This window comes from Passer montanus, unplaced genomic scaffold (genome assembly GCF_014805655.1).
Source record: "Passer montanus isolate IOZ18808 unplaced genomic scaffold, ASM1480565v1 scaffold13, whole genome shotgun sequence".
Taxonomy (NCBI): domain Eukaryota; kingdom Metazoa; phylum Chordata; class Aves; order Passeriformes; family Passeridae; genus Passer; species Passer montanus.
The window spans coordinates 6,866,459-6,891,086 of NW_024359832.1; the positions used below are offsets into that span (position 1 = coordinate 6,866,459).

Sequence of the window (24,628 nt, forward strand, 5' to 3'; positions counted from 1 at the left end):
TCTATTTGGAAGTACTGGGAAACTACAGTTGCCTCTCATGTGGTACAATAATAAGTCTTTAGTTTCATGCCATGTCAGTAGAAAAGTCCAGCTGTGGATGCTGAAATACAGAGTGGACCAAGCTCTAATCATGGGAGTTAGTTTACCAGAGTATAACACTAAGCTCAAGTTTAGCAGTGAAGATTAAAGGAATAAAGCATGAATTTCAGGCCTCGTGCATGGGAAGAGGTAACAGAGTGAGTGCCCCCACATGCTACGGGACTGTGAATCCAGGCCACATTTAGTTTCTGAATGCTTGCATGTACTGGTCATAACGCTGCCGTGGTGGCAACACCCTGCACAAGGCCCTGTGGCTCCGGGGGCAGGGGCACTGCCCTGCCCTTACAGTAAGGATCTCCATGCAGCTCTGGGAACAGGCTCCGTGCTGGTGCGGACTGCTCCTGACACAGCCCCACAGCCAGCACGGCCCCTGAAGCACAGAAGCGTCTCCTGGCCACAGCAGAAACCCATAAAGCGACACACCCAAACCCGCCCGGCTGAGAGGCTCCCCCGTGGGCAATTCCATGAGGCACTCGAGAACCATTGTGGCACAAGACCAGTGCCGTGCAAACGAGTCACCTCGGGCCCTTTAGGACACGATGCCCCGCGCCCATCTCGCCCCCTCGCTGCACCCCAGCGTTGCGGTTGCCGGGCTCAGGAAACCACGGCTGGGAGCTGTAATACTAAACTTAGGTGCGGGGCGCCTTTGGGTAAACCTCACAGGAGCGTACAACAAACGCCTTCGCCCCCCACTACGGCTGGGCACGGGCAGCCCGGCTCGGCGCTTCCCCACAGCAGCTGCGGCAGGGCGGGCGCTGCGCGGGCCGGGCCGGGGCGGGGCTGGGCCGGGCCGGGCCGGGCTGGGCGGCAGCGGCCCCGCTGCCAACGCGCGCAGCGCGGGCGAGGCGTCGGGAATGGCTCCGGCAGCGACCGGCGGGATCCCGCCGACTGCGCCATCGCTGGGCCTGATGGCTGACGGGCTGGGCAACAGATCCGCTCTCGGTGGGTCGCTGCGGCCTCGGTCCTTCGCCGCGGTGGGACGCTTCAATCCGCGACCCCCTCGTTCCCCGCCGGCCGCCCTTGTAGCGCTCCGCGGGCTGTGACCTCGCTGGGCGCTACGGCCTCTCTCGCCGCTCGGATGTCTAGGCTGACCCCGCTGCTTCTGCCGGGGCCCGACGCGGTTTCCTCGGGGCCCCCGGCGTTCGAGTCCCTGCGGGGAACGAGGGAGGAGAGCGGCAGGGCAGGGGCGCGTCCCCTCCGCCCTGGCCCCGGGCAGCCCGGCGGAGCGGGCTGGGAAGAGGCTCCGCGGCCGCAGCGGCTGAAGTTTCTCCCGCCCTCAGCGGAGCGCGGCGGGGGCGCTCGGGGCGGGCGCGCCGGGCCCCGCTCGGGCGGGCTGCGGTGCCCTCAGCGATCGCCCGGCCTGGGGATGTCGGAGGTTGTGGCCCGGAGTGGCGAGGGGGAAAAAAAAACCAACCAAAAACTATAATGAGCTGTATGAGCTCGAGTTTGTCAACTCCTCCGTAGCTGATTAACTGAGAACGGATGGCTCTTAGGATAGAAGTTCATTAAAGAATTGTTTCTATTTTATCCTCACTTGTGAGGTTAAGCTTGGCTCAGTGTTTAGGTTTTGGAAATAAAAAGTTGACTGTAACCTTTGAGAACTCTGAAGAGCCCTTGCATACATACAATCACTAGAGGAAGTTAGTTTAAAGTGACATTTTCTTTGTTTATGTCTAACCACAACTGTTATGCTATTAATAATCTCAAAATGAAACTGAATTTTTTGCTGGTGTAGTCTGAAGTGCTTTTTTTTGGTGCATTGTCTGTGATGCTCAAACACTTATTAAAAATTGATGCTCATTTCCACTTTCAGCTTGATCACCTGTAGTACCTTTGGGTGGTATGACATAAGTAAGAATGCACCAGCTTGTTTGAGGGTGAACTTTGAGTTTAGTGGAAACAGTTAAGATGGCCATACTTATTAACAAAGAATAAATCCAGAAGTGTTCCTTGTCTTTCTGACATTCCTTTTGTATATTTCTATATTACTTGGTGCAGTCAAGCTTGGTAAGAAGGGTTTGAGTTACCTACTACCTGCTGTTTATTTTCTGAAAGCAAGAGGAATGGAAGGCTTGTCATCTGGTGCTTCAAGAGTGGAAAGAAATAAGTACCACTGTGCACCTTGAATTTCAGATTTATGTTGCCCGCTAGCTGCTGTCCGAGGACCTGAGGTTTTCTGTGCAAACTATGAGGAGGAGAGAAATTGTGGATTTTTCTTCTCTTCTTGATCATGACCATATGTGTGTATATATATATATATATTTAACAGATAAAAACCAGTTTGCTCTTTGGCTGTTACTTCATGGAATGGCTGCATGTTTTTACATGCTGTGATTACTCTACAGTTTACCTACTAGTGGTATCTTGAAGAGGCTGTAAACAGATCTTTTAGTAAATGAAAGGATGTGTGTATGTAGGTTTATACTGACTTTTTACAAATGTTTATACTCAGGATTGCTTTATTGAACTTGAAGGTGGGTGGAGAACTCTTGGTATGCTGTGTGCGTTTGTAGGATTTAATAACTACAGCAGCAATTCAGTCGTGTGTCTAGGTGAATAGGATTGTATTCAGGCTAAAATTTGGCAAGTCTAGCAAGAGATGCAAGAGCTATGAAAGAATTTTCTTCTCAGAGTTTTACAAATGCTTTCTGTCAACGTATCTGCTATATCTCAGGATTGCAGTGTACCTCTTCACATAAGAGATACTTTGATTTGGGTTAAAATTGATTTTTGACTCATGTAAACTAGTGAGGATTGTTGTTAGCATGCATAAATTCATTGATAGAATGTGCTTGATGGCATTGATTTAGTGCTGCTCACTAGATGCTGATTGTACTTGTGAATTTAACCAATGGGACGCAATAGTACTAAATAGCTGATGTGTCCGGGAAGGATTTTATTTCATTGCTTTTTAATGGTCATACTGGTGAATTGTGCTTTATTAAATGTACTGTAGCTGTTTGCAGAGTGTGTTGTATTTGAAAACTGGAGTTTGAGGAACCATTTTCCAACAGAAATGCAAACGTAAAGCACCAGTTCTGTGTATTTTTGCTGTAGGAGCTATATGCTGCTCAAGTAGTGACCAAAGCAATTACACCATAAGCACTGCAATTTAGTACTGGTAAGCAGTGAACCATAAGCTTTTTGTCTCTATGTGTTAATGTAGCATTATCAAGCACATACTGTGTAGCACAAAGAGCAGGCTAAATCTTACTTCCCTTTATATTTAAATTTTCCCCATTTTCAACAGAACAAAACTGCTCTGTATACTGCTAATTTTTTTTTTCATAGAGTTCTAGAATAATGTCAGATGCCTTCATGGTGTGGTGACTGATGATTGACTAGGTTTGGTCTTCCCTGTTGGTTCTTAACAAGCTCTCTCTAGCTGTGAGGGAATTGCAATGCTTATTGCAATTATTTCAGCACCCAAAATCGTTGAGTCTTCTATGCATTATACAGTAATACTTTTAGCTATATTTTTTTGCTGTGAGTAGGACCTACCTTACATAGCAGGTACCTGCTTTGTGAATCCCCACCCTACCCTCAGGCTTTCCGAGAAGCCAGTCTAAAACTTTCTGCTGACAATTTACTGAATGTGTTGATAGGGTGTGTAATTCAGAAGAAATTTGCATTAGTAATGAACTTGTCAGGGTGGAGACTTACCTCTCCGTGTAGAAAGCTCTTTCCAGACCTCCTGCAAAATTTGCCTACAGTCAGAATTTTTGTAGTGACTTCGGTGAGCCAGAAGTTTTGTCTCTAATGTAAGAACCCTTATCAGGCAGTGGCCTGAGTTACTCAGAAAAGCTTGGTGCTTTATGGTTGTGAACAGTGTTGGGTACCGTGGATGCTGTTTGGTGTCTCAGGTCATGCCTGAGACTTGCTGCCTGGGTCTTACTGTTGGGTGTTCACTAAGTATGTGCATTTAGAATGAGCTTTAAGGAAACTTGGCTGATACTTCTGCTCACTTTCTTGAGATACTGCTTTTGACAAATCTGATGAAGGCTTTGAAGTCTGTTCTTAACAGAAATTTTTATTCCACCCTGCTTAACCTCTAAGGCAGTTGGCAGTGTGTTATTAGTTGTCAGTATGTTCCTTCATCATGTGGCTTCCTTTTTGTCATCTCACTTCCTGCTTATTTCATTTCTGGTTGTAGGTTCTGATTACTACAAGGAAGCTAGAAGTTAAGCGGAATTCACAAATGTGTTGAATGTTCTTCTTCGATGATAGGTGGCTTTCCTTTGTTATTCATTTTAAGCATATTCCCTGAAGTACAATTTCCTTGAACAATAGACAAAGCAAGTGGTAGGGAATAGGTTTTCTTCACTTGAGAGGTATTTTTTCTCTAGAAAATAATCTTTTTTTAACCTGTTCTTTACTGACTGTTCTACTTTGTCTGCTCTCTTCTGTAACTACCACCTGACTAGTAAGGCAGAGAAGCCCTCATGTTTCCTCATTATTTTTTTGTGTGTGTGTTTTGGGCAGTGGTGTATTTTGTCTTGTGATTGAAATTGCTAGTAATTTCATCTGCTTAGTTTTGCAAAAGCAATTTGACTGTAGTGTCCAGAATAAATAAGTACTATTTGAATCATATAAGTCGTAAAAAATATATTTATTTTGAAGTTGCATCAAACTCTTCTTGTAAGGTTTACTATCAGTAAAATAAAGACATATGTTAAATGAATACATGATTACCATCAGAGTAAAGGATTTACTTACATTGTTTCCCTGCTAAGCATCTGAATTCAGAATCTAAAAAAAAATTAAATGTGACTTGAAATAGAAACCTCTGCTGCAGCTCTGATAGAATGCTGTATCTCTGAGTAAGTTGAAAGTACTGGATGGAAATATACAACTGATTTAGAACTTCTTTTCTTTTAAGGAAATATCCACAACTTCTGAAATGCTAGGAGGTAAAAGCTGGCATTGAATTAACTTCACTAAAACTCAAATTTTTAAAAGTAAAGTTAGTTTCTTAAATTCCTGAGATGGAGGTATTTAGTGTGTATTTAGGAAATTGAGCTAATAAACAAGGAGTTTTTATTTTTATGCCTGAATTTAAAAGCATGTAATTTAACATGAATTAAGTTTTACACTAATTGATACTTAAAATGAATGCTGTAAATGAAAGAGTACATCCAGGTGGAGCAATCTGATCTAGTGAAGGTGTCCTAGCCAGTGGTGGCAGGGATGGGATTACATAGTCCTTAAAGTCCTTTCCAGTCCAAATCTTTCTGTGATCCATCCACCTTTGATATCTGTCCTGGAGGTAGGAAGCGTTGTTAGTGTTTAATGTAGTTCAAAATACACTTCCTCTAGAGCCAGGAGAGGATGACTACGTGTCATCATCAGGTGTCCTTTCCTTGCAGGAGGAGCTGGGTTCCCTGCTGCCTGACCATTTCTCCCTGGGGCATTGCCACAGAAAGCTTAAGCAAAGCTTTTAGCAGCACTGTGTGGGGTGAATTGATCCACAGGTGATCCAGGTACGAAAGAAAGGAAAAGACAAAGCACCAGAAAAACCCCCAAAAGAACCAAAATCCACCCATGCAAACAATATTCTCTTTAATTATTTTGAAACCTAAGTGATGGCCCTTTTTTCTGCAAATGGATGGACTGGCCCATTAATGGTGAGGAGGAGGAGAAATGCCTAAGCTGATATTGCTACTGAGGCATGTTTTCCAGCTCTGCTTAGCTGAGATGTTTGAGCAGATCCTGTGCCATACCATAATATTTCATTTGTGTTGTACTTAAATAGGTTGTATGTGATCATATTTAGTTTGTCTAAAAATTAAGGCCAACAGTAGTTTGTTTCTGTATACTGTGAGATTGATATTTATGTTTTATTTTCATGCCTAAAAGTAGGGAATATGATCCTGTAACTCCTTAAACATCATGGACAAGAAGATAGTGAATATATATGTACTTATTTTTAGCAGGTAGATTGCTCAAATAACCAAATTCATAACATATAAACAAACATTTCTAAAAGCCGTGTCATAAAAGGCAAATGGCTTGGGGATAATGAGGAAAATCCATAGTAACTTACTAGGATTTTTTACCACTAGGGCAGAGAGAAGATTACATTGTTGTTTATGGGCCACTTTATCTAAATTAAACAATACAAAAAAAAAAGTGGAATGTGCTTGCAGGGTGTAGATTCTACTTGGATTTAGTATAGGAGATTTAGAAAAACAGTGCATTATTTTAATGCTGAGTTGTATATTGTTAATATAAGAACTAAACTGTTCTGGTCTTGGTTATTAAAAGGATTTGTTTTTCAAGAATCTGAGTTTTACTTTAGGCAAGACAAATCCTATTTTTCTTAGGATTAAGATTAAATATTTCTTGAAATTTCTCATGTGTTTTATTATAAAATTGTCTCTATGATATAAAAATTGCAATTTAATGAAGCATGAAATATTTTTCCACTTATCTGCTAACTTTTTTCCTCTTATATTCTGTTTCCTGAAGGTGCTGTAATTTGTCTTGAGCAATTGCTGAGGTGGAAGAACTCTGACTTTGTATCTGAGTAACAGTGATTAGAACCAAAAGACTTGTCTGAGGTTGACTATCTTTATATTATACTTCTTAGGTAAGGATGAAGTAAGGGCAGGCAACATTCAATTTCAGTACTTGGCATATATTATTTTTTAAGCAAATGAGTACATGGGATATGAATTAGTAGCGTGAGTGCAATTTATTATTTGCAGCTTAATCATCACTAAGCATGCTGAATATCGCTTCTAAATAATTTCATTTAGTTCACATCTTCAAGTAAGTTTCATATGTAGACTGGTATAAAATGGCTGGTGTATAAAAATGCCAGGACAGCAAAGCACTGAAACAAATCAGTTCTTTATGAATTGACTCAAGTAAAGGAAGATTGCTATGGCCTGATTAAAGCCATTGAGAAGCACCAGCATGCATCATGAGACTGAGGTGAACTGTCAACAGTCTGATATAAGAATAATGTGCCTCTGGGGAAGGGGAATAGGGAATGCACAATGAATGATGAAGCTGTGACTCGGCACATAAAATATATTGCCTGTTTAGGTCCTCAAGGCTTGGCTTTGCATTTTGCCATAATTGCTGAGGGTTTTGAGGCCAGATTGTGTAGGGTGTTTGATAATGAAAGCTGAATGCTTTGCTCTGCTTGTAAGGTTACACAGCACCAAGGACTTGATTCAGCTAGGTTAATTTCTTGTAGGATATTTTTGCTTTACTTTTGGTGAATTTTTATGTCTGAACAAAAAATGAATGGCATCAAGCAGTTTCTGGACTTTGTGCAAATAACATGTTTTTATAGAAACGTTATCAATACAATGTTTTACTAGTAATGTTTGTTTCTTGTTGAATTTTTAGGTCTAGTTAAAACCAAAGAAAAGTCACATAGGCCTATGTAAATAATTTGGTATGTTGAAGTATCCATGTTAGTTGAATGAATTTTTAAACTTGTAAGTATGTTTTCCTTCAGAGTTCAAAACCTCTGTAAACCTTAACCCTGTTAATAGACTAATCTATGTTACAGAGTATTGACTGGATAAATTACAGTTTTTTCAACATTCTTCTGTCAGTAAAAAAAAGTGCCAGTATAGGCATAATTCTCCTTTTGGAGATGGTATAGGCACAATTTGCTCTTTTGGAGGAGGGTGGTGATGGTGTTAAATTGTATCTATGTTTTCAGTGGCTGTGTCAAGCTGTCAGGATTTCAATTATGTTGGACATTATGCTTTCTTCTAATAGAATCATAGAATGCTGAGCCTTGGAGGGGATCTTAAAGAGCATTCAGTCCCAACCCTTCTTGAACCACCTCCCAGTAGACCAGGTTGCTTGCGGCCTTATCCAACCTGGACTTGAACACTGTCCTCACAGTGAAACATTTTCTGCACATAAGTAATGCCAATGCCCTTTTTTTGAACATACTCTGGGACTGTGGCTCCATGTTACTACAATTACTCTGGGAAACTTTCTTCTAGATGTACTTGTCTATCCTTCTCACTGTTACTTCCCCACTTAAGCATTCTCAGTCAGTGGATTGTCTTAACAGAGGAGTTTGCCAAACCTCAGGCTATACTGATTCAGTAAAATGACTGCTTAAAAAATAAGACTTTTTGTGGCCCTGTTTCTTGAAAGCTGGTTATCTCAGTAATCCAGTTTAAAACTGTTTTCAGGGTTACAGTCTGTCAGGAGCACAGTGGGTGGGGTAGCAGAGAACTGAGTGGGAAAGGACATCCTAAAGCCACTTTGGATCTGGAGGAATTGCAGTGAACCACAGCATGGAAAGCCTGAGGCATGGACTTCTAGCCATGTTATAAGGGCCCCTTGCTCTCGCTGTTTGGTGGGAATTTGCTGCCATGGTTATGGAGAAAATAGATACTTGTTTGGGCAGTCCACACCACTGTTGCCACAAAGAGAGGCAGAAAACCCAAAAAGCTGAATTGGATAAATTTTATGACCCTTCCACAAAATAGCTTGAGTAGCAAGTGAATGTTGATAGTAGGGAGGTGTTTCCCATTCATTCTTAAAATTAATACAGTGCAACAAAATCCAAAGTATCTATCTGCCTGTTGTTGTCGTCTTAGATTTGAACATGAAAGGTGCTTATTTATTAATACACTTAAGAGCTTGTGTTGTGTACTGTTTCAGTTGGATTTCTTAGATTCTGAGATGTTGTAGTCATCTAAGTAATACTTCTCTGGTGTGATGGCTTTTCTCCTGCCTTGAAAGTAAATGAAACTGCTTTTGTTAATTAACTGGGGTACTTTGTGGCTATGGCTACCTGATGAGTTAGAGAAAAAAAAAAAGAAATTATATTTTGATATATTAAAGCATGAATTGTGAATTCTTAGAATGCAAGTAAACTGCATGTAAGATCAGCCTTCATAGTTACATTATTGTATCCCTTACCCCTTCCTGTCTTTTGTTTCTTTGCAGTATAAAACAATTGCAACCTTAAAGTGTTCAATTGTAGATACTTTTCAATTATCCTACTCAGTCATAGGTTAGAGATTCTGAAGGTTACGTGTTGGTAAATTCTGCACACAGCCATCTGTAGGATTGCTGGCTTCTTAAAAGTGAATAGTTTTCTCTTTTGGTTTTGGGAACAAACTGGACCATCTGGTTTTGTCCAAAGCAGAAATCCTGAGAATCTGCTTTAACATTTAGTTTTGAAATCAGTTCAGTAATTTGTTTGCACTTCTTTCTACATTTCTGCATTTCTACTATTTCCTAGAAAATTATTTTAGCAAAATGCTTAATTGCATCTTTTTTTTTCTTGTTGCTAATTGGGGTTTATCAGTTGTTATTTAAAATAATTTCCATTGTTTTCACTTTGAGCAAGTCTTGTGTATTGCATACTACCCAACTGACAATTCGAGACTGTTCTGAAAAATTCAGAAATATTTTAAAATAAAAGGTTTACCGTTTTTAGAGGAATAAAGAAAACTAGAGTAAATACCCAACTTCTCATTGCTGTCTGTCACCTTACTGATGTTTCTCAAATGCAGCATAGTTATGCAGCCTGTGCAGGAGATGTTTGTGGAATAACGCTCTTTCTGCAAATTCTTGGAGGCTTCCATTTTTTTTTTGTTTTTGAAAGGAAAGGATTATTATTCTAGACATTTGTGTTGTAAAAGTGTCCCTGTCATGTAAATTGTTTTCTGCTGACTCTTCTCTTGTTCAGCGAGTTTGATGAATGGAACAATTGTGAATTTCCTTGTCAATTTCAATACAAGTAGATGGGAAATACCTTGAAATAGATGGATAGAAAACAAACACTTTCTGGTTGTCATTATTTCCTACTCCAAAAAAATTGTTTTCCGCTGGAGTGGAGGAGAAGAATAGAAGGTAGAAATGCATGTTGAGGAGAGTATTGTGTAAGTGTTTATTATATGAGGTGGGGAATGTGTATAACTGTAAGAGTTTGCAAAGGTTTTGAGCATGCAATGTGTAATTTTGGATTTATCTGAGCTGTTGAGCTTTTTATACTTTGATATGAGAGAAGGTACTGTGTTTTTAGTGTCTTTGTGTATATTGGACGTAAAAGTGTGTTAATATTGAAGAGGTTGTCCAGAAATGTGGAATGTTCATTATCTGGATGGAGCTTACGTGCAAAACCTGATCTAATCAGTGCTGCATTTAGCAGCATTTGGACTGATGAACTTCAAGTGTACATTCTAATGTAAATGTTCTATACTTTTGATAGGTCAGAATCCCAGTTTGTACATGGAGTTTACATCTGTGAAATTCAGAACTTAAATGAAACAAAAGTGCTTCATTGTGGATATAGTGTGTGAGAATGCTTCAACTTAAACTCTTTGCAAGCAAAAATAATTCTTTCATGTCCTGTTTCAAGCTTAAATACAAAATTATTTCCAGATCTCAGACAAACAAAGAATGAGCCCATCTTATTCTGAGGGGGTGGATGTTCTTTCTTCTGAGAATTCTCACTGTCACTGTCAAAAGAAAAATAAAAATCAAGGCTATTTCTTTCACACCTGATAATTTTTCTGTGCAAGGGTCAATATTAAATCCTCGATTTACTCTCATATTAGGGAAGGATCCACATTTTATTGGTAATTTTGCGTGAACTTCAGACTGGAGGAATGTATAGCATTCTCCTCACTGATGTGAACAAGGAGCAATGGTAGTGTTATTCTTCTGTGAAATATGTGAGCCCTCTATTTGAGATTACAAGACTGTCAGGCTACATTATGATTGGTTCTTCACTGTTATATTGAAGAAATATCACATAGGCTTTTTGGGTGTTAGGTGTTTGTAATTGTTTGGTGAAGAGGGAATAAATGCTGTTTCTGGTGTAAGTTCTCAGCCAGCAGAGTATGTGTTTTCCTCATCACTGCAGAAGGTGCTGTGGGGATTTGATCATGCTTTTAATTTTCTGAATTCTTTCAAGTGATTTACAGTGTATAGTGATACATTTGTTTATTGATTTACATAGATGGAGAGGTTCCGTGGGTTTTGTCAAGCCATGGCTTACAGACAACTACTTTGACAACTAAAACGGATGGCAATGATGGCAAGGCTGAACACCTAGAGTATATTGCCTTTGCTTTGGTTCCTGTTTTCTTCATCATGGGTCTCTTGGGGATCCTTATCTGCCATATCCTTAAGAAAAAAGGATACCGTTGTACAACAGAAGCTGAAGAACTAGAAGAAGAAAAAATTGATGAAAAAATAGGTAATCAAGTCTAATAAACAAATTCCTATTTCTGTGCATTGCAACTACTATGAAATAATTTACTGTGAGACTTCTGTCATTTCTGTGTCTATATTTGACATCAAAGCAGTATTAAGAATAATATTTTTGTTATTACATGTCATTTGGGGTCTGATCTCTGCCAGTCAAATCCAGGCGTGTTCTGCTTTTCCCATGCGAGTCTGCTAACATTAAGTAAGAGCTTAGAGAGGGATCAAAGTATCCCTATATTTGTTTGCAACTCCTCAGATGGAGTCACCAGATCACTTTTCTGCATTCTACATGCTGTCAACAACAAAGTATTGGTGTACATAGTGCTAGCTGAGAAGTGGCAAAAAACTTTCATTTAAAGCCAAAATCTTAGTTTTATGTTTTGCAATCTTAATTTGTTCCTGTTGTGCTGTCATTCTCTTCTCCCCTCTCTTTATAAAACCAAGCCTTTGGACTGAATATCCTTATTGTGTTTTATGTCATGCCGCTTGTAATTTTTCCTTAAAGAGGTCTTCCACATTTTATCCTAACGTTTGTTCATTTGTGCCCTTGTTTTTTATTGTTCCTTATTCCCATCTATTCTTACTTGGGGAAAAAAAGGGTGTTACCAGGTGGGAAGGGCTATACTAACATGGTGTAGCATTTGTAAAATGTAAGTAAGAGCAAAAGTCACTTGTAAATACTCCTCTCCCTTTCTCCCAATTAATTTCTTTCAGTAGTTTCCTAATGAGTGCAAATTGCAGTGGCTCTGTGGTAAGGGCAGAGCCATGCGGTGCAGTAATGATGTGCCAGTGTGTTGTTAAGCATTAACTGCCTGGGGCAGCTGTGCAGTGAGTGAACCATCCGATCTGTTAGTTCCCCTGAGTGGAACAGGGGAGTGGCACTGAAGCGGGGACATCCCCTGTGTCTCAGTGGCAGGAACGAGCTGCATTGTTGCAATTACATTGCAAAATTGCAGGTATTAAGACTAAGCGTGGGTACAGAGGTGGGGAAGCCCCTAATTTATTACATAACAGAAGAATTTAGAGTCTAGCCTATCAAACTTGCCTCAACCCCATTTTTAAAAATAAAACATTATAACAGTTATTAGGGAAGGGCACAGTTTTGCCTCTTCATTGTTTTAGTTCCCCAGTTGATCTTATTCAGTCTTTGCAGATTATTCTAGGGGAGCTTTTAATATTGTTAAGGGGTGCATTGTGTTACAAAAGTTTGCAGGTTTTTTTTTTAATTAATCAATTATTGTGTCCTTGAAGATGTGGTGAAAATCTTAAATTGAATCCCCCTCATAATAAGAGCCACTAGTACCTGTTTTAGAGAGTGGTTTGAGACAGTTTAGCATTTTGTTTTGTTTGTTTTTCCCCCCCTCCCTGCTGTTAGGATTAGAAATGCTGCTCTCTTATTTGTCTCCTCCTTACTAGCTAGAGAAGGAATTTTGAAGTATGTTTGTGAAAATACTGAGCTTAATTAGTTCACAGCTCAATTTTTTTGGGCTAATGTAGAGATGATAAACCTGTGTTCATAGTTTTTACTGAATAAGGACAATAAAGTCTTACATAAGCTTTCCCTCCATAGTGACAAAAGATCTTGCCTCTTTTTTAAAATGTAGTTTCTTTTGGTGTGTGTTCTGTTTTGGTTGTGACGTTATCATTATTTATTTTTAAAATAGTTCAATTCTTGATTCATAAGGCCAAGATACTGACAACATATTTATTTCTTTGCACAGAAATGAATGAAACTATACATGAGAATAGTGACACTGTGGGACAAATTGTTAACTACATCATGAAAAATGAAGGTATAGTATTGTGCCATTGAAGTTAGCAGCCCTTGTGATGATGTTGTACAAAAAATATGTTTTTTGGATAGTCTGATGTATGGTATGTTCACGTGCTTTCATTTAATAACCAATTTATTTATTCTTAGATCTTTGAAATGGTCTTTCAAGGAAGTAACTTCAAGAACAATAGGGAAGTTTCTTGCTTACTTGAAAATTGTTTTGTATGGTAAATTCAGGTCATGCATTTCCAGATACTTTAACTCTTTAGGTATTGGGTTGTTTTTTTTTTGTTCAGCCTTTTGCTTTGTTTGTGAAGCAAAAGCTCAATGTTGCTTTCTTAGTGGCAGTGTTTAAAGCCAGTGGAAACTGTTATGTTTTGACTAGATTTAACTTCTTGTCCTGAAGTGATTCTTGCAGCTCTTGTCTGATGAGAGGCTTGTGCATAACTGAGACAGTTGGGTATATAGCACTGATGTGGAATTCTGTATGTGTTATCTGCATGTGTGTGCAAAGTAAAGGATAAAGATGTGACTGAGAAAACAAAATCATAGTTAAGCACCCTGTGGAGTGCTTGGTTAGTTCAGAATGTATTTGCCCATTAGAAGAAATGTTTAGCAGATTGGATGTTTTTGTAGGACAAGAGCCATCAGCCTTTTGATTTTACATTTGTAAGTTCTGACATTGAACTTGGTTTGAGTTACCTCTGAACGAAGACTAGTCCTCTGGAAAAGCAGTGCTTTTGGGTTTGCATGAGGGGATTTTTGGGATTTGTTGTTTGGTCATTTTCTTCTGTTGTTTGTGGTTTTTTTTAGACTATTAGTGCTTTGAGCTTGTGTATTTTTCCTTGAGATTGGGATTAGGTAATTCATGTGTTTTGATAGGAAGTCAGCAATTGATGGTTCTTGGCTGATAATGAATTTGTGTTTTGTAGGGCTCACTTAAACTGATGTTTTTAATCTGAAGTTGGGATAAACGTGTGACGTGATTCAGAGATCTTGTTCAAGAGATTGGTGTAGATGCCTGTGTTTCATGGCTTGCATTGGGGTGGAGCTTTGAGTGCAATATGAACTGCAATTTTAGTAGCTCATGTTAAGGTTATCCATAGAATTATATTAACATTTTTTCCTGCAGTTTTCTTTTGTGCTGTCTTGGAGATACATAATGCAATCATCTTCCTTTAAATGGCATTTCTTTGAGAAACTTTTATTTTGGTTTTATTTTTTTTCTAAAGTTAGAACCGTTCACTTTTGAAGAGTTCTGTTTATTCTCATTGCAGCAAATGCTGATGTGTTAAAGGCCATGGTAGCAGATAGCAGTGTCTTTGAACCTGAAAGGTAATTACTCCTCATTTTAATGCATGTTTCCTGAGGCAACTAAAAGCATATGCTTCCAAAGGACTTTGTTTCCTGAACTCTTCTAAGACTACATCGCTTGCTTGAGTTACCAGCTAAGAGGATAATACTTTGATTTTCCATTGTGTTTGCGTCCTTAAATTTTAACATATACCCTGGGTGGTTAGTGACTGGCTCTTCTTCTTATGTGTTCTAGGTGCATGATACAGTTTTTCTGCATTTTGGTCTAAAAACTTACAGGAGCTGCAAATACTGGTTTACTTTGGGGTGAAGTTAGGTACAAGGTTGCTTAGTCCAAAACTGCTGTGGCTTCAAAGAACAGTGCAGCACTCATTTAATTTGTATAGGTGCTAACTTACCAGAGGTATCTTTTTCTGTGTCTGCTTTTGGTTTACTTTTTTCTTTATAATTGTAGCAATAAACATTGGTTTACTACCTCTTAGGATTTTTCACTGCATGTCTGTTCAGATAATTATGTAGAGAAAGCATCTCTCCCTTAGATGCATTGTATGTGTAAAAAAACTTGTAGGTGCATCATATGTGTAAAAGTGCTTGTATCTGTACATGAATACTTCTAGCTATATCTAGACTACTCTCAATACTCTTCATATATAACCCTGTGTTCATATTCAAGGTGGAGGAGATGGAAGTTTAAGTAGAATTGTGTCACTTGTAAAAGAAGTAGGAGTATATAGTTGCAGCAAAACAAAGAGTATAGAACCATTAAACACCTGTTCTGATGGTGAGAGCCTTGGTTATTGAAAAACCTGAATTTCCAAAGGGATTTCTTCTCAAGTATAGATATTTTAAAATGTCTATGGTTCTGTAGAGATATTTATTTGAATTTTTTTGCATAGGCATGTGTAATGTTATCTTGGGCAATTTAGGCTATAGTTTCAGTGGTGAATTAAAATATGAAGAATAAGGAGGAGAGAAAATGATTGTTCTTACAGAATCTGGCAGATACTCCTGAAGCTTTTGTAATCAAGTAGAAATCCTTTGTATTTCTTTGCAAGTTCAGTGCACTATGAAACTTCCTAATTATAGAAATACTTAGGGCTGAGTAAAATATGCACTTCTCTCAGTTGAAGCCATTAGTTCTATCTTTGCTTCAGGTATTGCACTGCTTTTATTTTCCTTAATAGCATTTTCTTGTTTATTCAGAGACCATTAAATATTTCTTGTCAATATTTTTATTTTGAAAATGAGCATCCAAGTAACTCCCAATCTTCTCTGGCATGTTTTACTTCTTTAATTTGTTCTTTCTGTTCCCCTTTGGAGTCTCTGCAGTTTGTTTGTATTTCTTGAAATAACATTTCTAAACCTGCATGGTAGGATCAGATCTGGCACGATTAATGCTGAGTAATGTAAATTTAGGTTCACAGGCTGTATTTCTGTTATTTCCATTGTTTTGTCCTTTTTAAGCAAGAACGTTGTTAATGATTCATGTTCAGCTCATGATCCTCTTTTCTGAGGAATGGCCATCTGTCTTGTTGCTTTTTAGTCTAGGTTTGGGTAAAGGCTTTCTGCTAAAACACTGAGAATTTGTGTTGTCCTTACTGCAATACATCCAGTATTTTTAGTAAGATTTGTGTATGTGTGAATGTCTTTCATAAATGTGTTCTCTTCTCATCATTCTGATTTCTGATCTTGACCTTTACAGTTGCTATGGGTTACCCAGAGTCTATTGGTACTTTAGCTATTCTTCTATTCTGTTACCCAGTGTACTACATAAAGCACTGAATATCACCAGGACCAAAAAACCCCACATTTAGTATCACTTTGCAGTTTTACAGCCACTGCAGATATGTTACTTTCTGTATGTGTTTTTAATTTTTTTACAAGGTGTGCTGCCTTACTCTACAGTTATTTCACCTTTCATGAGCTCTGGCTTGCTGTGTAGCAAGACATTATTAAAATCGATGTTAAAGTCCAAAAAAAGTACAGCTAGTTTCTATCTATGCTGTCTGTTTTTCTGTTTTGGAGGAAAATCAGATTGATTCAATTAGTTAATCTCAAATGCCTTTTGGTGGTTGTACTGCTTTTTCTTTCTAGGTACTTAAAATTTTATTTTTTTCCCTTGAAACTGAATGATGTTGTTTCCTCTTGTCATTGTGGTACACATTTTAGTTTTGCCTCCTTTCAATATTGTGGGACTGTGCTCTTCTTCTCGGAGTTCCTTGTGATCCTGTAACAATTCTGAAATACTTTCTGTAGTTTTCCAAGGTGTTTTTTTTTGTGAGTGGAATCAGCTCATTAAATGTCTTCATCAATATAAGTTCATGTAACCTGTTCTCTTCTATTCAGGCTGATTTTTTCCCCCTCTTAATTTTCTTGTCTTTTGTGTTAGTTACCTTAACCACATGACTGCAGCTGAATTAGTTTGTGAAAATTATTCTAATTGCAAAAATATAATATTGGAGGGAACTGTAAGCTGGACATCCTCACAAATAAATGTTTCCTGTAAAAACTGGTTATTCACTAGACATAACTGCAGGTTGGATTTCATCCTTTTTCCTTTTTAAGAAACAGTATTTTATGGTAAACATTAAATTTTCTTTATTTCTTTTTCCTACAGCCCATTATCTCCTACCTCTCCTGAGAGTCCAATGAGTCCAGGGACTCCTTTGTCACCAGGTGTTGTTCCATTCAGACACAACTGCAAAGCCCATCACTTCCATACTGTTGGAGGAGTGGTGGAAAAGGATGTTTGTACTCGCTGTAGCCACAAACGATGGCACCTTATAAAGCCAGCTCAAAAATCTAAAGAGAACAGAAGAAGTCGTATTGGAGAAGTTACAGTCCTTTCTGTGGGAAGGTAAGGTCATTTTGTTAGGTCATTTTAGGTCATTTTGTTGTATGTATTTTGTTATACTTCTCTTAGAATGCTACAGTGGCCAGTGTTGTTGGATCAGATATCCACTGATTCTGCTCTGTTTAGAAGATCAGTGATTTTTTTTTAATAACCTGTTATTATTAGACTGAAGTTATTTCTGGAAGAAGTAAATGAAATTTTATTTTTTTTAAGAACTAAAAAAGAACTTAAAAAAGATGGAGATTACTGTGGGTGTAAATTTGAGTCTCTTGCTCATTTGATATAGGCGAAAAAGAAACAAGAATTGCACACTAATAAATTTCTGTTTCTGAATTTGGTATTTGTCAAGTAAGTGTGAGGCTATAGAAACCACTTCATTCTATTTGTTATTTTTAATTTCTACCTTATATTGTAGCTGTCTTTGAAAATTACTATTCTAAGAAGTGGTATGCAATCTGTGGATTCTGCTTCAAAACACAGTTCCCTGAGAAAGTGTGATTCAGCAGTAGTGAGTACTGCAGTAGGTGATAGGAAGGAAGATGCTCTGAAGGGAAGCAGTGTCCATGTAGGTGTCTGCTCTGACATCTTGTTCTGGGGTCCTGGACATTGGTTTCTGCCTATGCTGTTGCTCCTGAGAATGATCTAAGTCACCTGTGGGGAAACACAAGTGCACTTTCTTTTGCTCACCTCAGATTTCGAGTCACAAAAGTGGATCACAAATCGAACTCCAAAGAGCGGAAGAGCTTGATGTCCGTTAGCGGCGTGGAGAGCGTCAATGGGGAGATGCCTGCCAAGCAGGATGTGAGCGAAGCGCCCGCCACGCCTGCGAAACAGGAAATGCAGGAGAGGAGAAGCTCTGACTAAAGGCAGGTATCAAACATTTGAAACTCGTACTGAAAGTGTTATGTTGGGAAATATGTGAAGGTAATCAGTACAGTTGAAAATGCATCAGTTCTGTGTGAAACAGAACTCATCTTTCAATTTCAAAATTTTCTACACAAATCTGAAGAAATTATATGCGGTCATTCAGTTAATGATAAGTTAGGAAAGGCTTTTTTATCCACCAAATTCTTATATAATTGTTTATTCAGACTTTGTAATTAGAGTAGGTGTTGAAATAACTTTTGTGGGTGTGGCATCACTAGTCCAACAGATAAAATGTCTGCATATTAATTTTTTGGCAATAAACAAACTTTGGCAGTGGCTTAGAGTTAGTGGCAATATGCTTATGGTCTGAAAAAAACAAGTGCTGCTGACAGTTGTATCATTGGAATAACTACAGTTATTCAATAACTATAGCTGCTTCCTTATGCTTGCTGCTTTGTACTGTATGCTTGTATAAGATGATTGCTTACTAGATATTCTCTGATAGATCTGTGGAGCTTTGACTAATAGCAATGGAGTCACATGAAACTGCTGATCTCACAGGGATCTAACTAAGCCTGGCAGTTGGGGTTTTCTTGTGAGTCATTAAACTTCAGTGAATTGCTTGAGTTACTCTATTGAGCATGTGAAAAACATGCCCAGCATGGCTTTGAAATGCAATCCTCAGTGTTTTGTGGTTTATTTCACAGTTTAGAATGTTGGGGGGAAAAAAACCCTGGAAGTTCGTATGGTTTGCCTCTATTTGATGATATGCTGATGGCTAATATGAAGGGGAGAGGTGATTTTAAACAAATACAATTCAAAATTCAGACTTGACCCTTGAGGAAGAAAGGTTCTGGGATGACATAGTAAAGGTATTGGACTTGAAGAAAGTGAACAAAGTGCACAGTGCCAAACTCTCTGTATGCTGAGAGAGAGGATAAAATTATCTTGTCTCAAACTATTGGGTACCTCAGATGGAAGAGGGAAATGCACAAGAGAAAATCTGGTCTGTTTAGAAAAGCAGCAAGACTCAAATGCCCTTGAGTATCTTGAGGTTAAAGTAGAGAGCTGGTATGGAGTGGGATACTTCCTCCCAACCCTTACTGGCAGCACAGGTGTGACTGTTGAACTAAACAGAATGTATTTGTCTGGCATCTATGCCTCATCACTCAGTTTTAGCCAGGTTTTGGAAACACTGCTGTAGAGGAAGAGAGACTTGGAGATGTGGTATGCTTCCAAATAATAAAAAAGTTATGGAGGATAATGAGGTTGGTTTTTTTTTTTCCCCCACAGTAAATAAGAAGACAGGATAGGCTAAATTTGGCAAATCACAAGTGCTTAGAGTAGCTGCTGTTTCAGTGTTGTACTGAAATCTCTGAAGGATCTACAGATTGTCAGGGAAAGGGAAACAGTACTCTTATTTTCTGATTCAGAATAATGTCCTTGTGCTCAAGGTTTTTTCATGTTGATGTGGTTTCTATTTCTTCCCTTTTTAAAAATCAATACCAGCTAAATGCAATAGGAGATAACATCTTCCTTCACTAGATTGGCATTTCCATGCCCAGGTTTTGTTAGTTCTGTGACTATTTTTATTTCTTTTCTGTATCTCTGGTGGTAGGGTACAGAAATCTCATTAGATTGTTCATAATATGATTTTTTTTCCTACTTAAAGGCAAGCTAGTAATCTTCTCTTTAAACATGAGAAATAGAAAGAATAGGGTATATATGAAAATAAACTCCAGTGCACTTTGTTTTAAAAAAACCCCATCATTTTAAAATCACTCAAAATGTTTTGTACTCCAGTTTTCTCTCTAATTATTTCTTTCCTCTCCTAAATAGGAAAGCTATTCCTTGTAATTACCTAAAAGTTCTATAAATTTAAACCATTACTACTTTAATTTAAAAATAAGCTGTTCTCTAGAGACATATGATAGTAAAACTATAAAAAAAAAATGTCCATCTTTGGCAGTTTTTTATTGTAGAACCTCCCCTTAGGATTAAAGTTTTGCCTCTTCTGAAAACAAATGTTCTAATAGCAGAGAAATGGTTCAGCAGAATATTTTAATGGTCTCTCTAGTCCAACAGAGCTATTTTGTAAATCATCTAGGAAACTAGCCAGGTCTGTTTGATTTGCACTACAAAACAGAAACAGATCTTGCTTGACAAAGGATACGATACTGTTCCCTAGCATGGTTCTAGATCAGTTTTTGTCTACTGTCATGAGAAGCTGTTCACATATTAACAGGTAGTACTTAGACCTTTACTTCAGCTACTTATTTCAGACTTCTAATAAATTATTGTAGCCCAATTTACTGAAACTGAATAGATAAACAACATTTCAGACTTGTGCCTCTAGTTAGTACATTTCTGATTAAAGCTTATGCTTTGGGGGAATTTGACTCGGATCTTCAGATGGAGAGGAAGAAGGGAGACATAAATGTGTATTTTACTGCTTCCAGAACAGGCCTTTCTGTCATTCAGAGGCAGTAGATTTGTGGCTGACTTTAACTACCGTTACTGAGAGTTCCTGTATGAGGTGGAATTCCTGAGTTGGACAGTACCTGAATGAAGTAGCATTGCTGATTGCCTGTATTCGCTGCTACTCTCAAGTCCAGGTTTTTTTTTCCCCTAAACTGATGTGTTCTGAAGCTGCCTCTACAGTGTTTCAGCTTATCTAGTGTCTTGCTGGCTGTATCACTTAAAGCTGTAGCATGTCTTCTCTATGTCTTCAAAGTCCATGTTCTCAGCAGACTCCATTTCATCAGTTAATTTTGTTTCAGATATGCTTAATGGCACATAAACAGTGGTAGATACACAGCTGATAATTGAAGTCAAAACTTTTTGTTGAGCTCTTGGACATCCATTTTAAGCTACTGGGTAAACAGAAACTGGTACTGGTACACTGAAGCAATGTAACATTTTCCATTTGTAGTACTTTACACTGTGGTGTGATTTGTCAGTTTGTCCATGTGTTTGACCATGCATTTCAAGAGTACTATCTCAATTTTTAGTTCCTCTTTATGATTTCACATGCTAAATTTGGAATGCACAGCAGCTACATCATGCAATTGTGGATTTTATTTTCCATTTCAGAGCACCTGCTAACTTTTTAATTGATGTGTCCATCCTGAAACTAATTGTGCTATTTAGGTTTATTTTTAGAATTGTTTTCTTCTCTTACAGGTGGAACTTTTAGAAGAAGATTGTCTGCAAGCACTTTGGAGAAAACTGAAAATTCCCAAGAGATGCATACTATTTAAAGAAATGTATTTATGGCAATGTAGCATTTCACAAGTTCTGTGATGTCATTCCTGCAAGGTTAAACACTTAATGGTTTTTGACCAGTAAAATAGTGAGATTTAGACACTTAAATATTGTTGAGCTGTGTGGACATCATAACGAATGGCTTCATCTTGGAAAGAAAAAATACGTACAAGTTTTTGGACAGGAAAGGTAAAAGCTTTATCAAGTCTTAAACTTTTTTGTATGTAGATGAGCATTTATGAGCTCAATATAAAGAGTAATACAATTACCTCGTGGATAAACTACATTCACCCCAGTGATCCATCTGGATTTTTCTTCTGTTCTGCCCACTCCATAATTGACAAGTGTTTGCTGAAGATAAAAGCCAGCCTTTGAAAGATGAAAATATTATTTTAATCCAACTGCTTGTAGCCAAGTAAAACATAGAAGGAATTAATTGTCAGCCAAATCTGCATCTGTGCCTTCAGAACATAAGCCCTCGAACTCTGTGCAGGGTACCTCCCAGGAGAGACTGGTTCAGCTATATGTAGATGTTAAATTAAATCGTTGCTCCCCAGGCCTGTACCTCTCCCTCTCTGCAGTTGGATGAGCTCTTCGTGAGGTTACTTTCCTCAAGGGCTTGTGTTCTCCTGTTTTCTTGGAACTGCTCACTCATATTCGAAGAGGGCCTAATAGTTTTGCTTTTCTTTTTTTGTTCTTACCCACAGGTTCCTTATTAAGTTAAGGCAACATATTTCAAGCCTTAGATAAGGATATGGAATATTGGGCATTAAAAAAATATATGGAATATATACTTAAGTGCTTCAGAGTGGCTTTATTGGACTGAGGGTAGTTGTATTCATTGGCAACAAAATCTTAAGCCAGTGTTACTCCTTTCATATTTTAAGTGTGACTTAATGCTAAAATTACCATGGCATTGTGATATTAATTTTCTGTATCTACTTATGATCTTAGCTTTGTCCTGTTACTTGCTCTGGGGAGAGAAATCTCTGTAATACTTCAGCAAGCTTTTCTGTGTAACTGAAAATCATATCAATGTTCCGAGTGCCTAAGAATATAAGCTCTAATATAAAGCTTTTTAGTAGAGATTGCACTATATTCTGAGAACTATAACTTAATCTGCTTTATGAACTCAAGGAAAATCAGTGTATGTTTTTGAAATGGATTTATTTTAAATTGATACCTTCAATCTTTTTAAACAAGAGCTCTAAATTGTGTTTCTTCATATCTGAGAATTGTGTTTCTTCACTGATTTATGTATGCAGTGTTAACAATGTGTACAAAATTACTCTTGCTTGTGTATTAGTTACTCTCATGTCTTGTCAGGAAACATCAAGTTTCACTCTCGCTGCAATTATGTGCTGCTGATGGTCTTCATTCTGTGTGTATCCACAAGATACTGATTGGTCCTATCAATGTGTACTTTTCAGTGATGCTACATTTGCCAAAAAACCCACCACTACCCACCCAAACTTTGAAAATAATTAATGTTTTATTGTTCGTTTCAAAATGGATATTTTTAGAGATAATTGTCTGTCCTTGAGAACTCAAAATAATGTTTGGCTGGGACTCTAACTTCAGCGTTTAGTACTGTTCCCTGCTCCCATAAATTTAAAATCAGCTTGTGAAGTCTCTTCAATATTTAAGTACAACATAAACACCAACCTTATCTTACAGGCACACATTAAGCTTCACATGATTATTTGTGTGAAGAATATTTCTAGAAGATTTAATTAGTATTGTTTGTAGTAATAAGCTTTCAGTTTCCAAGAGATTGATAGCTATGAGTATAAAGTGTTACTGGAAAAAAGAAGCAGTGGAGAAAACAGCAGTTTTCAGATGATTTTCAGAAAGAAGATACGAAGTTACAGACTGTCCCCAAAGCTTTTTCTAAAAAAAGGGCAGTTTGTCTTGATATTGTATTTTGATAGATGATGGGTTAGTACGGTGAATAAATGGCAAAAGGATGGAAGAAAGTTTAAACGGTAATATGTATTTTTTTTTACTTATTTTAAAAGTAGTTTCTATTTTGATTCTATTGAAAATAAAAGAGAAAAAAGAGATGGAAATATGTTGGATATGTAAAATATTGTTTAGCTGTATAAAGTAATTATGTAAGGTATTATGAGACCTGATATGTGCAAGAATTGAATTTATGCATTGCAACCTAAGTAAGAGAGGATTTAGAAACTGTGCCTGTTTCATTGCCTTTAACACTACACTGCTATTGTAGGGGTATGCATATTGCCATATTAGTCTGCTTTTCTTAAATTTGCTTATCAAATGTATTTTTAACGAAATAGTTTATATACAACTTTTATACTACCAAGCAGTAAATAAAAAATATTGATTCTTAAGCTTGCTTCTGACTTCCTTAAGCCTTCATCCATTGAGTGAAATTTAATTTTTGCACCATCTAAATGCAAAATGGAATCTTTTTGCCTCTTAAGTTTCTGTTCATGGAGATAGTGAGAAGGTTAGTTTATAGTGTGATGTACTTCAGAGCAGTTTTATTTTCTTCAGAAAGGACAATTGCAAATACTACTTCAGTTTCATATTTAAATGAAAAAGGCAGAAATCTGTGCTTTAACCCACGCTGGTATCTTAGATTTAAAATATCGAGACTTTTAACTTTTTATTATATTTGATACAGAGCTTTTAAAAATACTCAACATTATTCTTAATTTTTTCATAAGGTAGGGAATGAAAAATCACAAATGACAGGAAGCTCTTTGCAGTTGTTTCCTCTCAGCCTGTGTCCGTCTGTGATACTACAATGCTTAATTTGTTACATTGTGTTCTCACAGATGACTGTGATCTGTAAAGGGCATTAAAAATGGGTTTTGCTGCATGAATAGTGTGAAGGAGCCTTAAAGCAAGTTGTGGCTAGCTGAGATGGGATTATCAGTGTATGATCCTGTTTACAGGTTTGGGGTCCTTTATTATTTCAGTGCTCCTAGCAGTATCACACTCCTGTCTGTTTTGAGCTCTTGTTTTTGAATTTCAGAAGTTGATATACAGCTGTGTTTTATATTGAGAATGTTAAAAAAAGAAAAAAAAATTAATAAAATCCTTCCAGGTCTTAATCTTCACCACTCCTGTCTGTTTTGAGCTCTTGTTTTTGAATTTCAGAAGTTGATATACAGCTGTGTTTTATATTGAGAATGTTAAAAAAAGAAAAAAAAACATTAATAAAGTCCTTCCAGGTCTTAATCTTCAGACAGAATTGAGACATTGCTGCTGCTGAAGCT

The 24,628-nt window shown here is 37.8% G+C and overlaps 1 protein-coding gene across 2 annotated transcripts; it reads left to right on the forward strand.

The window, feature by feature from the left end:
• The first annotated feature begins 867 nt into the window (after positions 1–867).
• RELL1 (RELT like 1) lies at positions 868–23,739 on the forward strand. 2 transcript variants are annotated; one of them, XM_039698885.1, is made up of 7 exons: positions 868–1,041; positions 11,054–11,293; positions 13,026–13,097; positions 14,356–14,413; positions 17,010–17,249; positions 17,939–18,116; positions 21,297–23,739. In XM_039698885.1, the coding sequence occupies exons 1-6, from the start codon at positions 954–956 to the stop codon at positions 18,108–18,110; spliced, it is 870 nt and encodes a 289-aa protein (XP_039554819.1). In that variant the 5' UTR covers positions 868–953; the 3' UTR covers positions 18,111–18,116; positions 21,297–23,739. The 2 variants fall into 2 exon arrangements, with proteins under 2 accessions (XP_039554819.1, XP_039554818.1); XM_039698884.1 differs by having other exon boundaries at positions 17,939–18,112.
• Positions 23,740–24,628: the final 889 nt, after the last annotated feature.